The sequence below is a fragment of the Lotus japonicus genome, chromosome 3 (genome assembly GCF_012489685.1).
Source record: "Lotus japonicus ecotype B-129 chromosome 3, LjGifu_v1.2".
Taxonomy (NCBI): domain Eukaryota; kingdom Viridiplantae; phylum Streptophyta; class Magnoliopsida; order Fabales; family Fabaceae; genus Lotus; species Lotus japonicus.
In genome coordinates this window covers 30368218-30381583 of record NC_080043.1, presented here as the reverse complement: position 1 = coordinate 30381583, position 13366 = coordinate 30368218, and the positions used below count along the sequence as shown (strand labels likewise).

Genomic DNA, 13366 nt, shown 5'->3' with positions numbered 1-13366 from the left:
GGAAGAGTCGGGTCCATGGTTGATGATGATGTGGTGCAATAGCCAATGGTGCATTCATTGGTGGTTGTTGTCGATAGTGTGAGAATAGTTCATACCGTTGACAAGGGTCTATGGCTTGACACAGTGTTATTAAACTCGGCTCGGACAGGCTGGTTCGACCATTCGGACTGTGAACCAATACCCCCAACCGGTCCGAGCCGCACATCGGATCGGCCATGCAACTGATCCGGTGAGACTCGGTCGGTTCTGATGAAAAAACCGGTTGGACATATATTTTAAAAAAGAAGAAGAAGATCATCAAAAAAGAAGACCACAATGGAAAAAACGTTTTACACAAAAATGAGATGATCAGGTTCTTTTTCCACCATCAAAAGCCAACTTCCTTGTGGTTCATGGCCGAGATTCCATGAATTTGGTCATCTAAAATTTTCATAACAATATTATAATTTGTTTGACAAAAAAACCTATTGTAATATAAAGACCAACAAGCTGACGGTGATGACACCCTATTGGCATAATGATAAAGCACGTATATATAGTATTAATAATTATATATCACATGTATTTAATATATATATATATATATATATATATATATATTCAAGTTAACCGGTCCAACCTATGACTCACCGGTTCGGCCTCTGACTCATTGACTCAGTTCTCTGATCGAGTCAATCACCGGTTCGAGTTTAATAACACTCGCTTGACATGTTTATGGTCTGGCCTAGTTTGTCCTACTTAGTGAAAAAGTCTAGGCTTAAGCCTTCAAGGTCTAATAGGCCGCTCTAATACCCTGGGGCCGTGCTGCCATAGACAAGCCAATGATCTCTGTACAAATTTGGGGAAGAACAGAACCTGGAAAGATAAATTTTGCTACCTTTATGTTCTAACTTTTAATGACATGTCTAATGTCTTTTTCCTCCTCGAAGGTAGCCGTCAAAAGCTTTTGTGGATATAAAATAAAGCTTGGCCTGAACTCCCACTTGTGGCGTTGAATTCTAGAGTAGTTTAGAACCCCCACAAACAACCGTCTATTACATATTACAATCAGAACCCCCACAAACATAAAGTATTAGAGAGACACAACCCCAAGTGTAGTTAGTTGAGAATCCGTAGTATATGTATACGCGCTCACAGAGTGAACAAAAAAATGCACCTAAAACTGCAATTCACACTGGACCATAAGTGCAATTCAAACCAATATTAGCCACCATACTTTCAAGTGTTGGGGGTTGAGAGCAACTCATAAGTGTTGGTGAAAGATGATGAAGTCCAATACTATATTATAGACTCAAATCTTTTGTTATAAAAACACGGGCACCATGAAAAACTTGGAACTTTTTTTTTTCTTATACTATCGTATTAGAGTATTGTGAAATGTAATTCAAAATATTTTCCAATGTATTGAAAGAAAAAAAGAGAATGTTATTCACTCATTATCAGTTTCAATAACGGTCGTGGGTTTTTCTCTAATTTTAGAGTTTTCTACGTAATATTCTTATGTTGTGAATCTATCAGTGTTATAATTCTTAATGGCATGACTAGTATTCTTCCCAACATCAAGTACATAATGACATGAATAAAAGTCAGGCTTAACTTCAAGGAGGCATACCCCCACCCCACACTTTACAGGAGTAGCTAAAAACCAGCCTCTGCACCTCGCTGTTAGTCAATGTTTTCTCATTTCATGTAGTACCTCTTTGCAAAACATAATAGGTATCCACTCATCATATACTGAATACACCTTTTACTTTATAGGCTTAATCAAGTTTTTGGTCCTCAACCTTTGCCATAAATATGGCTTTAGTCCCTCGCCGGAGTAAAGGTGGGGATTCGTCCCCAGTTTTTTGCAAAATGATTGGCTTTGGTCCTTCCGGCCGGCTAGGTCAACGCCGGAGCTCCGGGAGCTGATGTGGCCTTGCCACGTCAATTAATGAGTCCAGTTGGCTTTTTTCTTTTCTTTTTTATTTAAAAAAATTAAGAAACCCATAACATCATTAATTCTTAAATCCCTAATTAACAAAATCTAATCCCTAATTAACAATTCCTTAAATTACTACTAAATCTGAACCAGACAAAATCTCTAATTTAAATCCAGATTCAATCACTTTATTAAACCCTTTCATCATCCCTTTTCATCATTCATATGCGTTTTCTCACAACATTTTCTCACAACAAACCTAAGCACTGGCTCATGGTAAGTTATTGGCAAGCTGATTCAGAATTCATTTACAGCCTTGATTCAGAATTCTTGAAGTACATACACTCTTCCAGAAAAACCACCACCCCCAAAATCACCCAATAAAACCCAAAATCAACAACCCAGAAAACTCACCACCACTCCCAAAATGCAGATCTGAGGAAGAAGCCACCAATAGCCACCACACTCTTCTCCCCTCCACATCACGATTTCCCCCTTCATTCGGACCCATCAACCTCCATCGAACCTACAGATCCAAGACCACCGCAACCACCCCCTTTCTAGAGGATGAATGTTTTGGAAATAATTTAAATAAAAAGATTGTGATGTTTGGAGAATGAATGTTCTAGAAATAATTTGAAGACGATGGTGGCACGATGTTTGGGGAAAATGAAGAACCTGATTAATCTGTGTTTTCTGGGTAAAATGATGAAGATGAGGATAAAAGTTTTTGAAGAAGATGAACATTCATCATTTTCTAGAGTTTTGTTTTTTAATTATTTTTTTATTAATTTAGGGTGTTTAATTAGTGTGTCTTAATATTTTTATTTTTTAATGAAAAAGGAAAAATAAAATCCAGCGAGACTCATTAATTGACGTGGCAAAAGCCACGTCAGCTCCCGGAGCTCCGGCGTTGACCCAACCGACCGGAAGGACCAAAGCCAATTATTTTGCCAAAAACTGGGGACCAATCCCCACCTTTACTCCGGCGAGGGACTAAAGCCATATTTATGACAAAAGTTGGGGACCAAAAATTGGATTAAGCCTACTTTATATAAGACGATGGATTGATTTCAGGAGTGTAAATAGAATAAGTTCCCTATTGGAGTTGGAAATAAAACTTCTTGGTATATACATGATAGGTATTCACCTAAAATAAACATGTCCTCTAATCATACATGAGTCAACATGAACCATATGTGATCATTTTACTTAAAACAGTATGTGCTCTAAGTGCAGTATCCTTTCCCTTGTTTTTTGGTAAAAAAATGTTTGGATTATCACTCAAAGGTTGTCTGACGACACTTACATCATGAATAAAATCCCAAAGAGAGATACTACAATGCAAATAAATAAGTAAATAAAGAACAAGCATGCTCACTCACTAAACCTGATACAGGAATCAAAAACTCTGAAAGCCATACAAAAACCCATAGACCTCACTATTCAACAGAGAAACCAACTGCATTCTTCTAAGTAGAGAGATATTTTTCTTCCTTTTTAATCACCGCTCCAATTTGCACAACTCGTTTGAGTTACAATCTATGCAACCACCAAGGAAGCCAAAATTGTGGCTTTAGCCACACCAACATGAGTCAAACAGGAAACATTGAGAACACATAAAGGAGAGGACGACTTCAATACATACCATACAAAACAACAGTAGAACGCTAAGGAGGAGATGGAGGCGGCAATGACGGAGATGGTAGAGGCTGCAACGGTGGCGGAAGTGGCGGAGGCGGAGGAAACAGTGATGGCCGGATAGAAAACTCAGACTAGAAAAAAAAAACTACTTATTTAGGTTATTGGGTATCAAACCCACCTATTGTGGTAGAGAACCGACGTATAAGGTAGAAACACCTATCATGAAGAAGGAGAACCTCCCTAGAGGAGGAAGAAGTAGAACCCCCCAAAGGTGCGCAGGTGCTAAAGAAGTGAAAACCCCCTCTGCTAGGGGTTTGAAGATGGGAGGCTGCGCTGTTTCCCTTTGTGTTTGAATTGAATCAAGAGTAGCTTTTTCCCTTCAAGTGAGAGAAAAACTCCTCCATTAACGAAGTTCATCGAAGTTATACAATTGACTAATAAGTTGTTTGGGACATCTAGAATTTTTGTCTAATATTCAATACTAAGAAACTAAGAATAACTACTTGCAAGCTGATATCAACTACGTACAACCATATTAGATTGGCTATTGTATAAATTTCACCTGCCCCTACCGATGTCATTTGCCATTTGACAGTCTTATATGTTTTCTAATTCAAATTTCTCTCATATAGAATGAAAGAATGAACTCAAGTAAAATCTCTATCAGTCCGTGTAATAACAAATAAGAAACACCAACATGTGCAATAGAATGAAAGAATGAACTCAAGAAAAAACTCTATCAGTCCGTGCAATAACAAATAAGATACAGCAACATGTGCAATTAAGAGCAATGACTAAGAGCATGTTTTCAAGTGTTAGAATTGATTTTCCATTGTTATAATTAATTTTAAGGTGCTTGGATTTTCCTTTCACAATAGATTCTAGCTTCAAAATCTTCTAGGATGAAGCTGCAAATTCTAGTTTCAACTTTCAATTTGGATATAAATCAATTGTGGGATTTCACAATATTACCTTACAAATATCACTTTTCTCATAAATGTATCCAACCGCAAATCACTTGACATTCAACTTACTTTACTATAATAAATTTTGCCAAAACTCACGCACTAAGTGTATACTCAAATTGAGGTTGAACGTCTATTTCACTAATTCTAAAGCAATAAAAGTTAAAGGAAAGAAATGTTGAATTGAGGTTGTAAGTACTTTTTCATGCTTTTCCGTTGAATGCAACGGTTTTACAAATACACTCTAACCAATTACTATTATTATATTATGACCTCTATTCATATCATGACGACAAAGCATCAACGATGATGAGTAAATCATATATACAGCTTTTTGGACCAAATTGGAAGATCCAAACCAAGAAAGATAATCAAACATGAAAAAGAGAATCAAATAATTTTTTTAAGAATTGACGCCTTACTTTTTACTTTTTTCCTGTGTTGGGAATGGACTCCTATCTTCCTGTGCGCAATAACCTGACAGGAAAAAGAAACAAGAGAAAAATATTAGTAGAAGCAAGGAAGGAATATTAGGACCTGTTAAATTTGAGAATCTTTTTTTAGTTTTTATTGCCTATTTTCACTTTTAATAACAATTGTGTTCTCTTTTTTATTTCAAATATTTGTACAAGAAAAAGAGTAAAACACTGACATATGAAAACAAAAAACATTTTCTCAAACTAAACATGCTCCAGTCAATTAATAAGAATGTGCTACATTGCCCCTACAACATAATTATATGAATAATATGCATGCCTTATTACCTAGCCTTTGCAGTGACTCGAAACCTATGTAGAAGCTGTTGGTGGAGCTCGAAGTACTTGCAGAAGAAAGCGTGCTGCGAGACGTTGTGTGACTCCACCCACAACACGCCCCCCAAGTCTGCGCGCCTCAGGTTGCTGCTGAATGACCTGTTAACAAATATCAAGTTAACAATTATCACCAGTTTTTTACTTCTACAGCATTCCTTCAAAACTATTGCATATGTTCATTATGTCCAACATTTAATAATAAAGTAATTTTCATTGTTAAACACCTAAGTACTAACGCATAAAATAAGGCAAAGACACAAGACAGAATAGTTTGCCAAAATACAATGATGTTTCAATTGCAAATGCCTATCTTACCTGTAGTATTGGTAGCAAAAGAGATGGATCAAAATCATTCGAGGACTGCAAAAGTCCCCATACCCTAATCACTTGATCTCTAAGCTCTATCATGCTTTGAATTTCAGTTTCCGACATCATAAGCGGATTATTTGCATTGCCATTGAAGACAAGGGTCCTCATAAAGTCTGGAATATACCGGTACGTTTCAGAAATCGTGCCAAGAGTAAAAGCTTCTGAAACGCGAACAGCCTCTTTGATAACTAGATTCCTCAGAACTACACCATCAGGACTCAACAATACCTTCAGGACAGGTTGTAAAGCCTCTTTAGCAGTGAAATCTCTATCCTTGCTCCCCTGAACTAGCAGGTTTTCAAGTCTATTCCATCTGCACTGGACCAGATCAATGAGATTAATACTCATGTGCACTTAACATAAACTATTCTAAACATCACCGAGTTCCAAGTTCCAACAGTGATGGATTTAAGATAGTAGCAGATTTCAAACCTGAACTTCCCATCCTTGAAAAGCAACTCTATAAGAGCATCTCTTAGATACGGATTTGGATCTGTCAGCAGCCTCTTAGCAAAATAGGGGTACGATGCAGCGAGTACCTTAAAATTGGGATCAGCATATAGAGCTAAACCTTCTAAAACAGTGAGAGACCTTAATATTAATGCATAGTATGCTGGCACTGTTGACAAAAGCAGAAACAAACAGAAAAACAAGATTTAATGATCAGAATATGCAAGAAAGTTAGGATTTAGAAATAAGCAGTAAATGTTTATGGAAGCACACAACTGCATACTCCTCGTATGTTGAAAATGAAATTAAATGTAAACTATAAGTAATTGAAAAGGACAGCATTAACTGACCATTAAATGGATATTGATACAAAACATTTCCCAGACCATCCACTATTGTCTTGAAGTTAAGCTCGCTCACAGAATAATTAAGTGCATCATCAAAAAAGTTTCGAAGTGCTGGTACAATTGGAGATACATCAACATCAGTTGATAAGAAATCAAGAGCATAGTAGTCACGAGCCATAGCCTCGTAGTCTCGATTGACCAAGTGAACAACGTGGCCAATTATGGCATATCTTGCTTCTTCTGGAGTCTCACTCATCATCCCAAAATCAAGAAAAGCAAGTTTTCCCTCCGGTGTCGCCAAAAGATTCCCAGGATGAGGATCTGCATGGAAATATCCATACTCGAGTAGCTGTCTAAGACTGCACTGGATACCTGTGTTTACGAGATCCAAGACTTTTAACCCTTGTCTCTCAATTGCTTCTTGCTCATTTAGTTTGACTCCATCAATCCACTCCATCGTTAATACTTTATTACTTGTATAATCCCAGAAAATATCAGGAACATAGACATCTTCCTTGTCAGCATATAACTTTTTGAACCTCCTTGCATTTTGTCCCTCCTGCAGGATCCTGTCAAAATTAACATTCAATGCCCAAAAGAAAGTCTTACATAATTATACAGATAGGTAGCTTTACTGTTAACATATGAGATACATATCACCCTACGGAATATTTGAATTAACAATGAAAAATGATACAATTATTTTATGCTTGTCTTTTCCTTAAAACCACGCAATAGGTGCAAGCTTGGCTACTACTAAAATATAGATTTTGGTATTGACAGAAGAAATAACCTGCACATAGTTGAGCTCTTGAAAGACTCTACGTGCAAATTCGTCTATGAGTGCAACAACATCGCTTGTGATCACATCCACATATTTATTTATGAGAAACCCTATACCCCTTATGAGGTAGAAATCCACTCCTATAGCTTCTTCGATGCCAGGGCGTTGCACCTTGACAGCAACAAGCTTACCGGAGGACTTCAACCGAGCTTTATAAACTTGACCCAAACTAGCTGCTGCTACAGGCGATGGTGATATTGACGAGTAGATCGAGTCAAGAGATAGTCCTAATTCCCTCTCAATGCATGCAAACGCCTGCTCATCAGGAAATGTCGGCAAACCATCCTGTTAAAGCACAAAAATGATTGAGGAAACATAAGTATCCAGTGCCTTCACATCTTCACAGGAGAAATATTATTAAAGGTTATAGTGGACTAAACTACATTAGTCAACAATATTTTAATGGATAACATCAATATTGTTCATGTCCAACAAAAAATAGTGAAGCGCATCTTATGCTGCACATTGACACCAGTCACTGAACCAATCAAAATTTTCATTAGATGCTAAGTTAATCAATCTGTGGAACATGATTCACACTACAGCATAATTGTGAAGGCTACTCTTAGAAGTTGGGTTAGCCTAACTCTACCGCCTACATTAGTCAATCAGATTGTTCATGTCCAAAAAGAAATAGTGCAGAGCATCTTATGCTGCATATTGACATTAGTCACTGAACCAATCAATCAATATTTTCATTAGATGCAAAGTTAATCAAACCCTGGAACATGCTTCACACTACAGCACCATCTGGAAGGCTACTCTTAGAATTTGGGCTAGCCTAACTCTACCCTAAAAGGTAGCTTAGAGGTGAGGGTTGCTTTATCCTTTCTAAACACTTATTTGGACATATCTCTAGTCAATGTGGGACTTCCCATATATGGGTACTCACTAATAAACGGATCAAGGATAGACTCTGATTGTTTCTTAATTTGGATTAGAGGTGAGGGTTGCTTTGCCCTATATAAACACTTATTTGGCCATATCTGTAGTCAATATAAGACTTCTCAACAATGTACACCAATCAAATCAAAAGGAGCTGAGAAGGAAGAGTTCAATACTTGAAGTTCAGAGAGCTCATCCAGATATTCTGGAGGGCAAATATCAGGCCTGGTAGACAATCCCTGACCCAATTTGACAAAAGTTGGACCTAGCTGAGTGAATATGGTCTTGAGCTCATTTGCACGAATCTTTTTATTCTGATCAAGCACACCATTTCTCTGGTCCAACAACAGCTTCAAAGCAAACGAACCCAATGCAATCACAATCTGAAGTGCCCTTCCCACAACCTATTCATCCAAACACCAAAAAGGGTCTCATCAATTCACAAAAACCAACCACACCCACAATTTTTTTTTACAAAAAGACACAAATTTTGGAACAAAAAAAGAACCTTAAGAGGTTGAGAGCCATATAAAGAAGAAACCAATTGAGGGGTATAAACAGAAGCATTGGTAGCACGAGTCAAAGCTCTGGCCTCAGCTTGAATGTCTTCAGCACGGTCTCCTGCAACCGCAAGCACCTTGAGGGAACCACCATCTTTGGGTGCAGGTGAAAGAGCTGAACTAGATGGTGGTGCTTCAACCAAAGCAGCACGAGGTCGTGGATTCCGCCTTTTTGAGCTGGTTCTTGGAACAAAAGAGAGTGATGGTGTGAGCTTTGAAATGGAAATCGAGCCACGAGTCCATGAAGAAGAAGAGGGTTGGTCTGTGATGGTGGAACTGGAAGATACAATTGCTGCTGCTGCAACGGTAGCCATGGTTGGATTGTTGTTCCTTGATCCACAGTGGGAACAAAAATGGCAATGTTGAATTTTTGGGATAATTGGAAATTGTGAATTTATTTTAAAAAATTAAAATGAAAAGAAATAAGAGTTTTGGAGGACAGGTTTATTTATTATTCAGAGTTTGGCACGAAACTGGTAAGTGGAAATATCTGTGGTGACAAGTAACAACCAACATTGGTGTTGTCCACGTCTCTCTATTCTAAAAATTATTTATTAATTTTTATTTTTCAGAAGGAAAAAAAAATTGTGGTGTAAATAATTTTCATTTCATTTATAGAAATTTACAAATGAAATTGTATATAATATATATGGTTTGTAATGTTTGCTTTGGTTCGTTAATACAATTGACTTTTACCTAAATAAGAAAATGAAATGTGGCTTTTCTGTTTTGGTACATATATTTGGCTGTATTTCTATGGAAAAAAATTATTAATTATTAGATACAAATATTAATTTCATTGACTTTTAGTTTAATATTTTTAGTTAAGACACAACAAGATAAGAAATAAATAATACTTTTTATTTTAGTCACATGAAAATGAAAATAATAATCTCTTAGCTTTTTTGGGTTCATTAATCATTTGCTTAATTTTTTGGTCGAAAGGATCATTTGTATTTATGACATGATCATATGATTTTGATTACATGGACTAATGTCCACGAAAAGAATTTCGAGGCCCACGATGGAGAGAACCCTTTGCTCAAGCTAAAACTGAGGCCCTATAGTGCAAAGCTGATCCTGTGAAAACAAAGAGAAAAACCTTCTCAACCAAAACATTGTTTTCTTCGGCCCGGATCCGACAGGAGAATGTAATTGTTGATCTCCACAAATAATTTTTCTTGTATTTGAACTTATGTCTTCTTCACCTTATAATAATCTAGCTTTTTTACTAATTATTTACATTAATTTTTTATGACTCGTTTGGTACGTCGTATTAAACATGATAGTATAAGCTTATACAATATAAGATGATGGATTTGGTATGATAAGAGTGTGATGTATAAACTACTAGTATATACTTAATTAACCACCACTACTACCACCCTCCACCACGACCTCCGCCACCGTGTCGCCACTACTGGAACCGCCGCCGCCACCACCATCCCCCCAACACCAATGCCACTACCACCACCCTCCACCACCACAGCCGCTACCTCCACCACCCTCCACTACTATAGTCTACAGTCATCGCCGCCGCCACCACCACGCTCCACCACTACCACTGTCGTTGATACTGCCATTGTTATCGCTATGACCACCGCCGCCACCACCACCCTCCCCCACCCTCCACCTCTATCGCCACCGCCGCCGCTGCCACGTTCCACCACTGCCACCGTCATTAATATTGTCGTCGTTATCGCCATTACCGCCGCCGCCACCATCCACCACCGCCACCATCCACCACCACCGCCACCACCACCACCACCCTCTACCACCACTGTCGCCACCACTGCCGCCACCACTAGCTGATGACCCGGGTTTATATGATGTTTTTAGGGTTTTTCCTTGTAGGTTTTGAGTCTTTTTCTTGTGTCTCATGTAGTGTTTCATGCATTCTCATGCATTTTTATCTTTTCTTGAGTCTTTGTTTTGTTTTGGTAATTTTGTAGTTTTATAGGGAGCTTTCTTGCATTTTAAGTTAAGTTTAGGACTTGCATGATTTTCTTTTGTTTTTTGAAGGACCTCTTGTGCTAATGAGCTCTTGAAGCTTCTAGAATCTTCCTTGACTTGTTGGTTAGGTTTGGAGAGCAGAAACTGAAGGAGAAAGAAGGCCAAGAAGCATGGAATTGATGAAGAACTTAAAGAGGATTGAAAAGAGGAGTTTCAGAAGCCAAAAAGTCCTTTTCAGGCGAGCTTAAGCACCTAGGCGCTGGGAATGGGCGCCTAGGCGCCAATTAGGTCCAGAGGCATGTTTTTCAACATGCAATTGGCGCTCAGGCGCTCTGAATTGGCGCCTGAGCGCTCAGAACAGCCCAGACTCGGGAATTTTGCCTATAAATAGGATTTTAGTCATTTTCTTTTGTAATCTTTTGATACTTTGTAAAATTCAGAGGTAGAGGATCATCTAGGAGAGTGAGAGGGGGCTTCCAAGCTTGTGTTCAAGGTTCTTAGCCAAGCATGGCTCTTGCCATGCTTGGCTAATCTCTCTTCTTTTGCTTTGGATTTCTTTGTAAGACTTTTTATATTTGAGTTATAATCTTAAGTTCTTTCCCACATGTTCTTCTTCTTCCCTTGAATCCCATTTTCTGAATTTCAATCTAAGCTTGTATGCATGCTTGCTTTATACTAGTCTATAATCAGAACGGAAGTTTGTTATAGATTAGGGAACCGATTTGGGATTACCCCTTCTATGCTTGCTACTAGGATTAGAGGAAGGGTTGGGGTTTGATGGCCTGAATTTGCATGATCTAAAACCTCATATAAATGACTAAGTACACAAGGAATTGGGCTTAGCTTTTAGTATGAGAGAATTGCTTATGTGAGGAATCAATAAGTGAGTAACTAGGCTATATCATCAAGGAGAGATCCATGAGAACATGTGCTTAGAATGATGTACTTGAATTGACTAGTTGAACAAGAACCCAAAGCATGTTATTTTCTGAATTGTCTTTTTATTTTTTCCTTTTTCCTTACTACTACTTCAACATATCTCTTATTCAATAAAACCAACCTTCAAACTCAAAGCTTAAACTGAATTTGGTCACTCACAATCCCTGTGGTTCGATATTTAAAACCGGGTGGATTCGTACACTTGCGGATTTACCAACACTAGCCACCGCCGCCGCCACTATCATCACCTTCCAATACCACTACTATCACCACCACCACCACTGTCTCCACCAAATTATATAGTGTGTGACTAAACGCTGTATAGTATTAAAATTTTGACAAGCCTTATCCTATCAGGTCTTATACTATACAACATACGAAACAAAATCTTAACAAATAAGAGAATCCAAAATTCAATCTAGGGACTGGACTGGAGTCATTTTGAGCTCATTGGTGTAAACAATATAAGTGTCAATTGTAAATATGAGGAAAAAAATTAAAAAAATCAGTAAATGAAACAAAATATAAAGGCTATGTTTAAACAATCTTCAAATAAACATAGTAGAAAATAGTTTCACAAAAGATTATATTGATACTTTTTTCTTTTGTTGTCTTCATTATTGACTTTAAAGTTTTAGAGTTAATCAGAGGAGGATGATTGTGAACCCCGAATACAATTGTTTACGGTGATATTTGGTAAACAAACATTTTTCAATTCGACTGGAAAAAGTTTAAAGTTAGGGGTTCTTTTGGGAAAACGTCTTGCCAAAGTGTTGTGTGCAAAGGGTGTGTTTTTCACAAGGAGCAAACTTGCAAGGAAAATCAGCGATTCACAAGAACTAAAACTTGAATTGCATTGAACTTAAGAAAAGTGCTGAATACAAAAAGGGAAATTGAAAAGTAAAGATTACACTAAGCAAAGAACTCGACATGAATTCAAACTAAACTTAAACAAAAACAATGCTCATAAACAGGGTGACAACTTGCAAAGCATCAAGGCATGAATCATAAATCGTTGGTTCTGCAACATACTTGTTCAATATTACGTTAAGCTCTTGAAGTCTCTTCGATGAGGACATGTGAGCATTTTAGTGAATTTTTAGAGTCAAGTTGGGAACCCTTTTTCTGAATGATTTTCTCCTATTTATAGTACTCTGTTGCTTCACACGTCCTTAGCAGTTTTTCCTCTGCTGAGTGGGTTAGTGGGCTAGGGAATCGGTGCTATGCTCCATGATCTCTTGCTTATTCTGGAAGCTTCTTGCATCGTGGGGGAAGGTGTAACGCCCCGAATTTCGGGGGTCACCATAGTAACCTGATAAAATAAATATGCAATGTTTTTCAAAAGGATATATTAACACGAGTATTATTTTTTTTCCTTTTCAAATGTATTTCCAAAACATGTCATGCATACTCCCAACTGTAAATCTAACTACATCGAGCCTTAAACAAGGCAAGTGCCCGAAGGTAAGAACAGAAGAAACACCACCTACGACACCTAGCAAGCGGTACCAGATTCAACAGGAATCTGTTATGCAATGACGCCCTAAGTCCGACATACTCCCTACGATTTCCTCATCGGAGAACTGCAGGAAAGCAAAGCACCGGAAACTACTCGAAAACTCAAATGTAAATTCCTATAAAATCAGTAGGCAAGCTTAAACCAATAACGGTAAGCTT

General features: G+C 37.8%; 1 protein-coding gene across 1 annotated transcript; it reads right to left on the bottom strand.

Moving 5' to 3' along the window:
* Positions 1 to 4692: 4692 nt before the first annotated feature.
* Positions 4693 to 9207, bottom strand: LOC130749145 (protein ACTIVITY OF BC1 COMPLEX KINASE 3, chloroplastic-like). The gene is made up of 8 exons (XM_057602440.1): positions 8746 to 9207; positions 8414 to 8641; positions 7302 to 7637; positions 6512 to 7067; positions 6144 to 6330; positions 5658 to 6024; positions 5295 to 5441; positions 4693 to 5007 (listed from the first exon to the last, which is right to left on the bottom strand). The coding sequence occupies exons 1-7, from the start codon at positions 9109 to 9111 to the stop codon at positions 5319 to 5321; spliced, it is 2163 nt and encodes a 720-aa protein (XP_057458423.1). The 5' UTR covers positions 9112 to 9207; the 3' UTR covers positions 4693 to 5007; positions 5295 to 5318.
* Between the last annotated feature and the right edge of the window lie 4159 nt (positions 9208 to 13366).